We start from the raw sequence: 15,206 nt of genomic DNA, 5'->3' as shown, positions 1-15,206 counted from the left end.
ATGGTTTTGAGTAACCAAACAATAAAGAATTCATTCATTCATTCATACATTACAGAGCGACACAATCATTTTTTGTAGGCACATGGAGATAAAGTGATTTTCCTAGAATCCCAGGATGTGGAGCTGACTCCAAGACTCAAACCTAGTTCCCCAACTCCAAAGTCGGAAGCTCTGGCCCTTCCAGTAAAAGCTCTGGCCCTTCCAGTAAAAAAAACCTATGAAGAATCAGACACCTTTGCAATATAGTACAAAGATGAGTGCAGGGCACTAGGCAGTGCAAATTATGCACCAGTGTTTGGGAGAGACAGGACAGTGCCATAACTTAGTACAGTGATACTCAACGTAAGGCCCGGGGGCCGCATTCGGCCCTCCTGACCTTTTCATGTGGCCCCTGGGAAGCAGCAGTACTGGGATACTGTTTACTCGACTCAGCACTAACATGGATTTTTCAAAAATATACAGCAAGCATTTATTTAAAGCTTAATTGTAGTTAGGGAAAGGAAGTAACTAGGCCCTTAACTTTAGGGACATCTTCCTTTGTAACAACAGCAAAAGTGTAAAAATGCTATAGTCTTTTCAAAATTAAAAAAGTGTTTTCTATTGACCTGTAGAATCATGTTCACTTTAGTAAATCAAATTATAACAGTGCATTCAGAAGTATGTTTTTTAAGTGATGGTTTTTAAACATGAATTCAGAAACATGCATGCTTCCCCTCCTCCCAGCTTGACAACAATGCCATTAGTGATTCCAACCAAGCACATGAGATGGTTTTAATCAGCATGCATCCTGAAGCTGCGTGTTTTAAGTTCCACTTATATGTGATAATAAAGAAAAGGGAGGTAAATCGAAATAAAACAATTGCCCGGGGTCACACAATTTGTTCAAGAGGAGAAGCCGAGATTCATCCCAGGTGTTCTGGTTTCCCATTGCACAACTGAGTTCAGTCACAAAATATCCATGCTTTGCTTCTCATACACTGACTTTACACCCCTCCCCCCCTTAGCATCAGTGCGGCCCTTGGTCACACCAAAGACCAAACTTTGCGGCCCCTGAAAACGTTTGAGTAGCCATGGCTTAGTAGATATGGGGCTTTTCGGCTCTCTCCTTCCCAGTTTTTTAATAAATAGAAATCTTGCAGTATGAAACTATATTCAGAGCTGTTGGCATCACCTTTTTTTCAAAAAGCTTGGCCCTGGGTTTGCACCACTCGTTCCCACGGCCCAACTCCTATTTAAGGAATTGAACAGCTATCTGCATGTTTCACTTGAACAACTTTCCCTTAGAGCAAATGATCCCGTCTAGGAATAAAAATGAAATACTGCCGCAAATATGCTTGGCAGCATCCATCTTTTTGGAATCCCACGCCTTTTCGTGCACTGCTTAGTCAAAAGTTGAAGAGTGTGGCCTTTCTACAGTCCAGAGAGGCACAGGTCTCTGATAAAGCGAATTAGCGCCCTAAAAGTGCTCATCAACTTAAAAATCAGGACGATTGAATGACGCCACTGAACAACTGAAAATAACAAAAGCAGCACACTGGTATTGCAGAACAACACCCGACACCAACACACGTGTGCGGTTTACGGGCAGTGACCTCAGTCACTGATCGAGTCTTGAAAACAAAACCACAATAGGAGCTAAAATAGACCACAGGAAACTGGCCTCCGGGAGAAGAAATCTGCATCAAGACAGCACAGGATGTATGCGAACGGAATGCAAACAAAGGATAGGAGTCACTAGGAGCATAACCTCCAGCCTTCTGCTGCTCGGGGGCTGCATTTCGGGTCCGGATCGGACTGGAGCTGGTGTCGGGCTGTCGGTGCGGGCAGGATGGACGGCCTTCTGTTTCTGCTGCGGTGCCAGGTGCTTTCCTTGTGGCTGGTGGCGGGGACCACTGAAGACGTGGTAAGCGAGGTGCTGTGCTCCACCAGTGCCTGCTACACTGTTCATCTGGACGCCACCAAAGGCTTTCAGAAGGCCAATGAGGCGTGTGAGGACAATGGCGGGCACCTGGCCACCGTGAAGAGCCCGGAAGAAGCGCTTCACCTGCAGCGCTTGCTGCTCAAGATCCCTGGCAGCGCCTTGCCACAGGGCATGCTCAAGTTCTGGATTGGGCTCTATCTGGAGAAGAAACAGTGCTACCAAAATTTCAAGGCATTGAAGGGTTTCTCCTGGATCACAGACAGAGGAAGGGATACTGAAGAGGAAAGCGAGTTCTCCAACTGGATGGAGGAGCCCACGGCGACCTGCACAACAAAGAGGTGCGTGGCATTGAATTTCAACATGGCCTCTACACAGAACTTCAAATGGACAGATGGGAAGTGCCTGAGCCCTGTGAATGGCTACGTCTGCAAGTTCTCATTCCGTGGCATGTGTCGTCAGGTGGTCTTGGCAGGTCCAGGCGAGGTAGAATATGAGATGCCTTTTCGTTCTACAAGTACAACCTTGAATCTGGTGCCATTTGGTACCACGGCCTCCGTGCATTGTGGTCTCCAGAAGGAGTCAGGCGGCCCTTTTCTGATCTGTAAAGACAACGGAGACAATGGATTTGATTGGAGCGCTCCAGGGCCTTTCTGTGCCTCATCGGGCCATGGCTGCAGCTTCAACAATGGGGGCTGTGAGCAAGATTGCACTTTTAATACTAAGACTGGCTCCATCACGTGTGGTTGCAAAGCGGGTCATGAGCTCATGGCAGATGGGGTCTCTTGTGCCCCAAGGGATCACTGCAAGTCCAACCCATGCCAGCAGATCTGCACCAATCTCCAAGAAGGATTCAAATGCACTTGTTCGGAAGGATATATTCTCTCAGAAAACAACATGAACTGCTCTGATCTGGATGAGTGCCTGAAGAGCCCTTGTGATCAAATGTGTACAAACAGCCCGGGGAGCTTCAGCTGCAGCTGCATGGTTGGCTTTGAGGCAGTCGGCATGGCATGCAAAGATAAGGACGAGTGCTGGCACAGTTCCCCTTGTGCCCAGGGATGTATTAACACCAATGGCTCCTACACATGCTACTGCAAGGAGGGTTATGTGAAGGGTGAAGGAGGGGACTCTTGCCTGGATGTGGATGAATGTCAAAAGAAGCCCTGCGAAGACCTGTGCCACAACACACTTGGGAGCTATGTATGTGCCTGTGGACCAGGACTTGCCCTGGCCCCGGATGGAATTTCCTGCTTGCAGCTGGAAGTGGGCACCATCCTGAATACACCTACAGAGAGCATCAATTTTCCAAACGTTGAGCAGAAATCCACGCAAACCCAGAAATCAGTTGTTTCGCAATCTGAAATGAGACCGGAGAAAATCCTCGAGAAGGGCTCTGAGGAGCCTATCCGTGGCAGCGGAGTTCCAAGCACCGACATGCCTGCCTCCACCCAGAGCTCGAATGCTACTGGGACAGCGACCAACATGAAAAATGGCAGCACAGATGCTAATAAGATGCTCCTATTCGCAGTGGTGGCGTCTGTGATTGCAGTCCTACTGCTACTGGCCTTTGCCCTAGGGGTACTCTTGTGCCGAAGAAAGAAAAACAAGAAGGAAAGCAAAGCTGCACCCGAGAAAGCCACAGATAAGTACTGCTGGGAGGAATCGAAGGACCGGGCTGTGGACAACGAGTACAGGTAACCTGGAATACTTCTCCAACATGACAAGTTTCCAGATGTTAAGAAAAAGAGATGAAAAGACAGAGACTGTAAAAGGCAATGCCACCAGATATTATGACTCTTTAATTTTTTTTATGACCAGAAGATACTTTCAGAAATCTGTATCCATCTCTCACAGGCAATAATTCTGTAAGAATATTCTAAAAATATTTGCAATGTTAGATTTACTTTAAAATGTGTTAATCCGAAATCCGAAATATTGAAAGCCATTAGGAGGACACAATGCACTATCTGTGATTAGCTCTTAAACCAGGTAAGCAACCATTTTGGAACATTTTAGATTACTTGAGTGAGTGAGTGTGCACATGACTTGTTCTCATTTCATTTTGCTTTTGTATGAAGTCCTATAATAGTGAAACAAATCTGCAGTGTGACATGTTTTCTTCTGTATTTTAAATGAAGTAGCCATTTACATGTTCAGATGTTGAGCTGGTAGCAGTTGGCACCTATTAAAACTTACACCCTCTTTTTCAATTTGGATTACACAGAACGCATGCAGAGAGGTTGGGGTTCACCAAAAGTAAACTAAGGTGCCTGATACAAATGTGCCAAGGAGTTGCCAACTACAGCTGCTTCTGAAAATATGTGTTTCTCTAAATAATGTTAATGTTTAAGTGTTTCTACATGTATTGAAGCTTGCATTGAATATTTCAAATTCTACAACAGGAAGCACCTGCAGACACTGGGTACCAGAAACAGTAAGGTATCCTTTGTAAGGTTGTCAAGTACAGGCTGCAACCTATTTTAATGCCCATAGTGTTTTACTAATATGCAAATATGTTTACTTTTTTCTTGATTGCACGAGTTGTTGCATCAAATATGAGGACATACTTTCAACATATTGAAAAAGCAATGAGGCTTGCCAGCAACATGTTTCAAGCATAGGGCCTTGTGAGCATGCTTTTTGAACCGATGCTATGTGTTTTAACACACCGTTCTATGATCTAGAAACACACGTCGATGCCAGTCTGGCATTTCATCTGTGATTAAAACCCTGGCACCGCCCCACATGTCTTTAAAGTCTAAAGATTGTTTTACCAGAAGAATTGTTATTAAGTTGAACGACGAAGTGTTATGATTTTACCTGTTCAATACTTATGTCTTCATGTGAACAGTCCTGCACATTAAAGAAATGTCACGCTGTGAAGAGACACTTTAACTAATAAAAATAGAAGAAGAAACTTTATTGTATAGTTAATTAAAACCATTACAAAAATACAGATATGATAATATACTAAAAACACACTGATGTGAGAATAATAAAATTTAGAATTGGTAATAAAAACAAGTGTCTTTCTAGAGTAAAGAATAACAATTTCCATGTTCAAGATTTTGCCTATAATCTTTGTTTTTTCTCAAAATGTTCGATAAATTTGATTGATCTACAAATAAATTGGGGGTCTGTGGTGCATAATGTTTTTATAATCGCAGATCTACAGGTACGTGTTCCAAACTGGTTGAACTTGGCTTTCAACCAATTCCGACGTTCCTCTATGAGAGCCGGGCAGATGCAAATTAGGTGGATAAAGTCTTGCCTTGCTGCACCGCATAGACCACACCCTTCACTTTCTTGGGGCTTCCACTTAGGACGCTCGGCGTTGGTTGGCAAACTACCCAGCCTTATATTAAGATATTTATGTTTGATATAAGGCGAGAAGGTCAGGTCCAGGTAGTGTGCCGGCACTAGTTTTTTGTATGATTGGATAGTCATCCAGGCATGTGACCTGAGACTGAAAGCTATTTTGTCATCCAACAATGAGTGTTTGATGGCTGCCTTCCTGACCACCTGTTTGAATAAAGGTACTTGGAGCTTGGTTTCCCAGAGTTCAATCAGGTTTGTTGTTTCCAATGAAGTTTTGAGGTACTTGGCGTAATTTGAGTTTGGACATTTGATGATGGTTTCCCACATAGCACGATAGATCATGATCTCTTGGTGCATCCAGACGTTATACCAGAATTTTATGGTCTCATACTTCCTCAGTAGCACTTGAGATTTCAGGCCCAGTTCCAGTCTTACCTGGGCCGGGGATGCTTCACTTGGTAGCGCAAAGATGCGCTTGTAAATTCTCATTTGCACCTTATCCAAAAGTTGTGCACTCTTGCCATGGTGCAGTATGCTCCCGTAAGCTATCGTGGGAATAAGTAAAATATGGTTTCTGTGAAATTCTCGTTGTACTATAGAGGCCTCTTCTCTGGGATGGTTAGTGAAACTTTCCCAAAAACAAGCAACACATTAGCAAGTGCTTGAAAAGGGTGCATCTATGGTGCTGACCACACATGGGGACGTAGCTACACACATGCCCAAGCACAAGGAAGCGTGTGTTTACATACAAAGGTACACATACTGACACACATTCATAAACATAGAAGACACGAGACACAACAAAAGATGAGGGCTGGTCTTTGCTGGAAGGAGTTTGACAAAGGTAAACACATGATATTAGCATGCTTTGATCAGTGACGCAACAACACCTTAGCCCCCCTCCCTCCACCTGCAATTATTGCAAGGGGGGTCTCTCAGTCACCCTACCTCCTGTCGTTTTAAACCACCTTGTAAACTATCTCAGAGCTGCAGCAGGGTTTTCAGTGGCGCAAATAGCTTCAAGGAGATCAACAAGTTCTGCCGTCAGGGATCCATTAGGCATTTAAAAACAGTTTTTGGTGCTATTCATTTACAAAATAGAGCTATAGGATCTCCAAAAGGGAAAATGCTTAGTGACATGAAGGAATCCCAGCGCACCGTAATAGGGCTATGAGCATGCCTGCACATTATGAGCAAAAGTGGTGCCTTTCTGCTACTGAAAATTCCATTTGCGATGCACCAATGGACCATGTAACTGTCCATTTAGTCTCTCACATTTCTCATCAATCTTTCCCAGTCAGCCTCTCATCTTAGCTCTCATTATTTCATCACGTTTTCTGCTTTGAACAGTTCACCCAGTCTCTCATGTTTCCAGCACTACTACCCATCTCCAATATATTTAGACCTCCATCTCACTAGCATTGGTCATTTACCTTTATAATTCGTATTTCTATCATTCCCAATCTCCTTGGTCCCCGATCCAGTTCTCCTCTCTCTCCCAGATCTTTAAAGTCTACTTTTGTTCTTCTAGTTCATCGATTTCTCTGAGTTTCCTCTTCAAATAAAATCTTATATCATCCCTTGTTCTCATGCCACTGTCATGTTCCCTCACACCTCCCCTACATGTTGTGACAATTTTTCCTTGTCCTCTAATTCTCCTGAGTTTCTTTGCACCTCAATCTCTCATCGCTGAATAAGTGCTTTGACGCGTCATCAGGGGTAGTAAGTGCTATATACATGCAATACAATTAGTTAACTCTATCTATTCTAATTTGCTGCTTACCTCCGACTCTGAAACTCTCATTCTCTAAACTATATCTCTATCTTTTCATGTTCACCACTATCTCTCCCGGTTTTACTGCCACTCTTAAAGTTCATTCCCCTCTCCCTCCTCATATTTACCTTCAACTAGTACATACTACATTCTCGAATATCTATGGCATGCACTCTCTCTCACACAGTAATCTTATCTTTGACCACAAATGATCTCTCTTTAGTTCATCTCTCACTGTCTAATTTAGGGGGTCATTATGATGGCGTGCGGATTGTCACCGCCCAACTGGCAGTGGTGATCCGCCCCCATAACTCCCCGCCCGACCGCCATTTACCCCTGCCATATTACCATGGCGGGGGGTACCGTGGCGGACGGATAGTCCGCCTGCCGCATTTTCACCAATCTGCAATCGTCACGATTGCCGGCCGGGCGGAACTCGGGCATTATATGGTGGCCGTGTCTGGAAGACACCGCCATCCATATTAAGATGCTTGCCGGTGAAGGTCTTTCTATCGCAGCGATTTTGCCATGGAAAGGCATAGAAGAATTGCTTTAGGGGCCCTTTGCGGGCCCCCGGAGGGTATTGGAGGGGTGGGAGGCGGCACTTGGGGGGTACCTATGGTACCCCCCTCATTGCAGTGCACAACGTGGCAGGCACTGCACAGTGCCTGCCACGTTGTGCATGGCACTGCACAACCTGTATTTCTGGCATTGCGGCGGGTGCTGCTCATAGCAGCACCCGCCGCAATGTTGACAATACGGGATGGGACCGCCAGGGTGGCGGTCGCATCATAACTGGTGGTGCTAGATCGCCGCACCGCTGGGGGACAGTCCCTACACCACTAGGGTGGCGGGCGGACTTCACCTAATGGGGCCCAAAGTCTTCTCATTCTTTAACTAATATCTCTCAATGCAACTTTCAGCACTGTCTCTGCCTCTGATCTTCTTGTTTCTGCGTTTCTAGTTTCAGAACTACCTCCATCTTTACCACTCTCTCTCATTTTCAAACTCCTATCACACGTTTCCTTCACAGCTACCTCTCTCATTCACATGCACCTTCTTACGTCTTGTTTTTTCTTACTTTTATCATTCTGATTATTCCTTTCAGCTCACTCAACTTCCTGCAGCATCCCTTACTCCTTACCCTTTTTCATTCCATATTTTACACCTGTGTCATCTATCCTTTGCATTCCATCGCTTCACTCATCCTGTAACTTCCATGCCTAGCCAGTCTAAACTCCTTACCACTTTGCAATGTATGTCTCTCTCCTTTTCATGTTTACCTTTCACAGCCTGTCACTGATGGGCTTGCACGACTGCTCATGGTCTTTAGTGTTGCTCAGGCATTGGTCTTACTCTATAATTTCTGCGCCTTTCTTACTTTGCTCTGACTCCTTTGTTCTTTTCCAATCAGTTCCTTTCTGCATTTGTATTTTCCGGTCCTTTTCATTTTCCTTTCTTATTTCTTCCTCATCTTGTATTTCTTAGTTACTATCCCCTTTCTTATATCTCTTTTGCTTTTCCTTTATCTATCACATACTTTCTTTCTCATTTGTTATCCCCATTCCTTTCATTCTCTCAGCTACACTACGCAAAATGACAAAACTTCGGAAAAACTTTATGATCTCTGTGGAATTAATTTTGCGTTGTATGAAAGAGAGGGATTAAGGCGAAAAAGAGAAATGTTTTTTCATTTAATATTTGAACATTTACCTAAATCCTCACCAAAATGAAGCATGTAAAAGTGAACAATAAGTGCATAGGTTTCAACTCATATTTCTACAAATAATAGGGAACTAACACCCACATGCATCAAGGTATTTAGGAGTCGCAAACGGTGCGAATCGGTAAATTCGGCCGTTTGCGATTCCTAAATATCTTTTTTGGATGCATCAAACATTTTTGGGAAAATCGCTATTTTTAGCGAATTCCAAAAATGCGATTGCTTTAAAGGAATCGCAAATTTGCGATTCCTTAAAAGCAATGCATGATTGCATTTTAAATTGCGAATTCGCAATTAGGGGGTGCAAATTACCACGAGGTTGAACCTCATGGTAATTTGCGAAAAAGTTTAAAAATGCTCAAAGTTGCATTTCAAACACTGTAATATTACAGACACACATGTCCTTAGGACATGTGTGTGTGAAACATGCACTTAAAAATGCATTTCAGGGGTGCAGGGGGGGTCATTTGGACCCCCCCTGCACCCATGTAATGCATTAACATTTTGCGAATCGCAAATAGAAATTCGCAAAATGTCAATGCCTTCCCATTTATTCCTTTGGGCCTTTTGGCCCATAAGAATCAATGGGAATTGCGAAATCGCAATTTAGAATTCGCATAATCCTTACAATTCGGTAAAAATTGTGATTTTCACCAAATCGCAAAAATTATGCAAATAAATTAATGCATCCCATTTTGCGATTCCTTATTTGCGATTCCCTATTTTTCGCAACTAAGGAATCGCAAAATGTCCCGATGATGCACGTGGCCGTAAAATCTGGTATTTAAAACAAATATAAAATGTTAAGGGTTATAACTTACATACTTGGAAAATCCACGTTTTCAATTACCTTTTAGTTGCCAGCTGATGCCTAGCTTACCTTTCCAGATCACCACCTTTAGATCCTCCTAGCTGACCTGCTCATGGTGAGTTCCTATTTGGGCACACATAACTCACCAGCATCCCTTGTTCCATATTTCAGCTGCAGGCATCATTTCGGGTGATGAATATATATATATGATATTGTTAATACAGTATTGAGGGTGTCACTTGTGATATCAATTTTATGATACAAGTGAGATCTACGGGGCACTTTGAAATTTAGCTACCTGTTGTATTTTCTGTGCTCTATTTGTTTTCATGTAATGTGTGTACTCTATTCTTATGAATAAGAAGTGATCCTTTATAAGGACGAGAACCCTCACTCACCTGAAGGTGACATGCTTCCTCCTTGGCTCCTGCCTCACAACCGGGCCCGCAAGGTCCCAGATGTGGGCTACAACTCTCCACCAAAGAAAGTCATGGGTGGAGAGGAGCTGAGGTGTTTTAGAGAATAGGAAGACCCTAAGCAAATAGGTGAGTGAGGGGCAGAGTGCAAAAAAACAAAATTAATGACAGGGTGAAAACTATCTCAGGGGTCCAATAACTTTATTCAGTGGTACCATTGGATAGGGTTAAAGACTAGGAGCTGGGGGTTTAAAGCAAATACACCCCCATGGCAGTCAACATATTCCTGCCTGTATCAAAATTCAACCGGAGTTCTTAAGCATTCATCAGGACCAACAAAGTTCAAGTCACTCTGAACGCAACAATGAAATAAAATAAAACAAACAAATGGCTATACTGGCCGTGTCCATATGTATTCATGGAAGTGATGGGTGATCACTACACCATCTCCATCTGAAAAAATAAAACACACCGTGAATGGTGGGTCATGTGTAAGGATCATGGTATCTAAACCGGAATTTACAGATATCATACGGTACCCATTTGTGTGCTCCTTTAGCATTTAGGCGCCTACTAGGATGGCGGACGGACCTGCGTCTGTCCGCCACCACCGAAGTGGTGGGACCGTCCTCAGGGGCAGCGGCGGTCCCTCCGGTGGAATTAGGATGTGACCACCACCCTGGCAGTCACATCCCGTATATTTAACATTGCGGCGGGTGCTGCTTTAAGCAGCACCCGTCGCAAAGTTAAATATGCATGCTGTGCATTTGCATCCATAAAGCGGCAGGCACAAAGCGGTGCATGCCGCATTGTGCATGCAAATGCAGGGGGTACCATAGGTACCCCCCATGTGCAACCCCACCCCCACTTCACCCTTGGGGCCCGCAAGGGGCCCCAAAGAAAAGACTGTATACCTTTCCGTGGCAGCATTGCCGCCACGGAAAGGCATGTCCTGAGGTACATCCTAATATGGCTAGTAGTGTCTAATAGACACCGCCACCATATTAGAGCTTTTCCGCCACGGCGGACAGTCTTCCTGTCCGCCGATGACCCCCCAGCCATCCTAATGTGGGGGGGGGGTCTTTTCATTCACCACAGCGGTGAATCCGCATCCTCCGGGCCGGCGGTGGCTTCAACCGGCCCGGAGGATGCGGATTCACTGCACTCCTAATCGAGCCCTTAATTTGCAAACATAGCATTCAATAGAAATCTGCATAAATCAATATATAAGGAGTCTTTTACCTTATAGAGGAATTCAGAGAATTTGTTATCAGTCTATTTGGATGTATGATCAACAGTGATGCCATTTATGTTAGATCATTTCAGATAGATGATCCACATTGATGACCATTTCAAATGCAAGAGCCATATCCATGCCACCAACACTAAGCTGCCATATTTGAACTTTCTCGTTATTTTCCGGCACTAAAATCCGATTGTGGGAGAGGGGTAACTTGTGGCAATAGAGTGGTGGGAATTTATCTCCTCTATAAGGTAAAAGACAGTCTATTGACTGCCATGTTTCCAAATTAAATGCTAAAGGAGCATACAAATGGGTACCGTATGATACCTGTAGGTACCTGTTTAGAGAACATGATCCTTATGCATGAACCCCTATTAACGGTGTGCTTTTTCTTTTCAGATTGAGATGGTGTAGTAATCACCCATCACTCCGTGAATACATATGGACACGGCCAGTATAGCCATCTGTTTGTTTTATTTTATTTCATTGTTGCATCCAGAGTGACTCAAACTTTGCTGGTCCTGACGAATGCCTAGTCTGATACAGGCAGAAACATGTTGACCACCATGGGGGTATATTTGCTTTGAACCCCCAGTCCTCCAAGTTTTGAACCCTATCCAAGCGTACCGCTGATTAAAGTTATTGGGCACCTGAGATAGTTTTAACCCTGTCATTAATTTTGTGCTTTGCACTCTGTCCCTCACTCACCTATTTGGTTAGGGTTATCCCTCACTCTAAAACACCTCAGCTCCTTTCCCCCCACGACTTTTTTTGGTGGAGAGTTGTAGACAACATCTGGGACCTTGCGGGCCCGATGTGAGGAGGGAGCAAAATGATGAAGCATGCCATCCTAGGGTTAGTGAGGGTTCTCTTCCTTAAAAAGGATCACTTCTTGTTTGTCGTTCTTCTTTTTTTTTTCATTATACAATTTTTTTACAAGAGACGTATTTTTTGTGAGTTTCAATTTAGGCAGGGAGTAATACGTTATCTTTTGGGATTGACTCCCTTGGATTCCTAGTGTGTTTTTGACTTTATTCTTATAACATAGAAAGTTGGATACCTACAAGTTTTGAAATAAAAGTAAAACTTGATAGAATCTCTGTAGTAGTTTGATTAATTGAGATATGGGAAATTGTCCATATGAAACATTATTGATATTTTCCAAATCTCTTCAGCAACATTTACTGCAGGCTCTCTTAAAGGCCAGTGGAGCATTCAGGTGCAATCCTACAGTTGACGTCACATGACAGAGAAAGACTACCTGACAATGTGAACTCTAGTAGCACCAAGAAGCGCCTGGCTAGAAGCAAACACTCAAAATAAATAAATAAATAAATTAAATAAATAAAGACAAAGTCCTGCAGCCGAAGCCCATCAGTAAATACTTACTTTGGCTATGAACCCGACTTGTAGTTTATTCTAACCATTTGATTCAGATACGCGCTTCCTAGGCACTGCGTAGCACTACTGAGTCATTCAGGCAGCCAAAAACATACACTAAAAGTGCAATGATTGGCCATATAATTGTGAAATAGCAAAGCAGGTTATTCCTCTTTTGTATAACTGAAATGCTACTGTAGGCTACTGTTTTGTTATAGCCATTGTTTAATACCAGATCAGAATATACAACCTTTTTTTCTCTCATGGAAAGGAAACCAAAACAAGTGTTCAGAACACGCAGAGTCACCAGAATGTTACGTTTTCCTGTTTTCCTAAACTTACAATGGATTAACTAAGAAGTCGAACTGCAGGAAAGGGCTTGCATTCACTTGATTAGCAACAGGATGTAACTGGTACTAGAAAATAGTTGGGTGTAGATATTATCCGTTTGTAGTGTTCAGCTGTAAGAAACATGCTGCCAAAATTAAATTGTGTGTTTGTTTTGCCTAGGTGGGTTTGTGTCTGTGCATATGTATGAAATTTAGTGGTACTAAACCCATACTTCAAAGGGTCCCTTGAAATCTGGAAAATACATCCCCCGAACTACTTTTCAGAGGTTTGCCATTGTCAGGGCCACTAAGATCATGCATCAAAGAAGGACCAAATTATGTGGCAGAGTTATTATTTTTATCCATCTGTGCTAGAGACAAAACTGTGCAGCAAATGAAGTGGCAAGTGCAGTAAGTTCATAGTTGTATGGTAAATGCCACAGACAGATAGTCACAGAATTCCTCTGACAAAAACTGGATTGAGAATGTTCTAGCGTAGTTAACTTTTCATGAATAGATTATGGATGAACAATTGTCAGGGCCAGGGAAATTATACCGTTTTGTGGATGTGACATGTACTGCATGTATATGAATTTACCAATCACCCAAAGACGAGGCAGGTGCCACGAAGGAGGGAGAAATTGCACTGGTGGACGCATTGCTCGTAAGTATAAAGCAGTAGAATTCAAAATAAAAAAGATTTCAGCAGCTGGGAACAAAGCAGGAGGCTGCCAGACAATAGGTAGCTGTGACAGACTGCTAGGCGGGCATACCAGCGAATGTAATCTGGAAATACAATTATAGTTTTATTATTTAGTTGTAGTTGGCCCTGTTTCACAGTAAAGGGAGGAACGAAGCAATATAGGTCCAGATTTACAACAGTGCTGCGAGTCCCAAAATGGTTGCAAATTGTTTTGAGAATGTAAGAGCGCTGTACGCCATGTACGATAAGCATTAGCAGGTCGAAAATAGTGATGCAACTGAATTGTGACTCGCAAAAAATTGCAACTGGATTTTGCGAGATACAAATAGGTAATAACTAATTGTGAGTCACATAGGCATGTACATTCAAGTCGCAGATATCATCACAGACATTGCGGCAACATATCCAGGGACCACCCATGGTCTCCTACATGTTTAGGCACAGTGGCATATAACAGTGACTAGAAAGAGGGGATTTTGATGAAGGTTACCTACTAGATGCTGAAATGAAATTGTTGTACATTGATTCTTCATGTAATATGGTTGTCTTTTGTCTTAGTCCTTTCTTTGTGTTTTCTTGTTCTCTGTCTACCACAATGCCTATGTATGTTCTGACTTCTACCTGGAGAATTCCACTAGTGTCAGTTGGTGGTCTGGTCAGCTGGCGAGGTTTGTGTACTCAGCTGTGTCTTATAATAAATCTACTTGTAATCAACAAGAAGTATCCTGTCATCTATCACCATCCTATCTACAACATTTTGGCGATGTTTTCTGCTGACCAGACCAGAGAAGAAACCATCTAACACAGCCTGAGTTACACCTCGCGAAAAGAACCCACTGCTCTACACCTATGTGCTGCCAGTCTATGGATCAGAGGAAACAAGAAAGAAGAAACCACATGAATAAGAGATAAGTCAAATGGATTTGGCGCAACTAAAAAAAACGTATCTTTTACAAGCGTGAGTTTATTACTGTTCCCTGGCAGCGCTGCGCAACAAGAACTTAAGACTCTGTGGTAATAAGTGAGGTGTAGAGAAAACTGAAGAAACTGTCCTCAAGTATTTGTAGCGCATTGTTATTTTTGTAGCGCTTTCTAAGTTACTGCAAAACTCAAACTAAACTGTTTCCCAACCAGCTGCAGCTTGCCTATGATGGGGTAACACATCACAACAATGAGTAAACCAGTAACGTCTAGAAATAAATGCTCTGCTTCCTAGAATGCTTCTAATGAAGAGTTTGACATAATTAATGATCAAGGCACAGCTGCTGGAAAAACGAGTGAATCGGGTGGACACATGATCATTAATCGGTAAATGAAATGAATCATTTTGAGTCACAAACGGCAGAAACATGTTCAAGTTCATCTACTGTGAGTCTTTACTGCTTGTTAATACCGTTATTTTCCCTCCGTGTTTGATCTGCACTTCTCCATGGCTCATTTGAAATGATGACGTGGTGGTATCTTCGTGTTCCTCAGCGTAGCAACTACATGCCTATGTATGTTCTGACTTCTACCTGGAGAATTCCACTAGTGTCAGTTGGTGGTCTGGTCAGCTGGCGAGGTTTGTGTACTCAGCTGTGTCTTATAA

General features: G+C 43.1%; 1 protein-coding gene across 1 annotated transcript; it reads left to right on the top strand.

Moving 5' to 3' along the window:
• Positions 1-1,505: 1,505 nt before the first annotated feature.
• Positions 1,506-4,978, top strand: CD93 (CD93 molecule). The gene has a single exon (XM_086927671.1). The coding sequence runs from the start codon at positions 1,829-1,831 to the stop codon at positions 3,617-3,619; it is 1,791 nt and encodes a 596-aa protein (XP_086783797.1). The 5' UTR covers positions 1,506-1,828; the 3' UTR covers positions 3,620-4,978.
• Positions 4,979-15,206: the final 10,228 nt, after the last annotated feature.

This window comes from Lissotriton vulgaris, chromosome 6 (assembly GCF_964263255.1).
Source record: "Lissotriton vulgaris chromosome 6, aLisVul1.2, whole genome shotgun sequence".
NCBI lineage: Eukaryota > Metazoa > Chordata > Amphibia > Caudata > Salamandridae > Lissotriton > Lissotriton vulgaris.
The sequence above is the reverse complement of the archived record's forward strand: the minus strand, read 5'-3'. Positions and strand labels throughout refer to the sequence as shown.

Bases quoted from the DNA above. Each gene is read 5' to 3' on its own strand.
- CD93 (XM_086927671.1), top strand. From the start codon at position 1,829: ATGGACGGCCTTCTGTTTCTGCTGCGGTGCCAGGTGCTTTCCTTGTGG.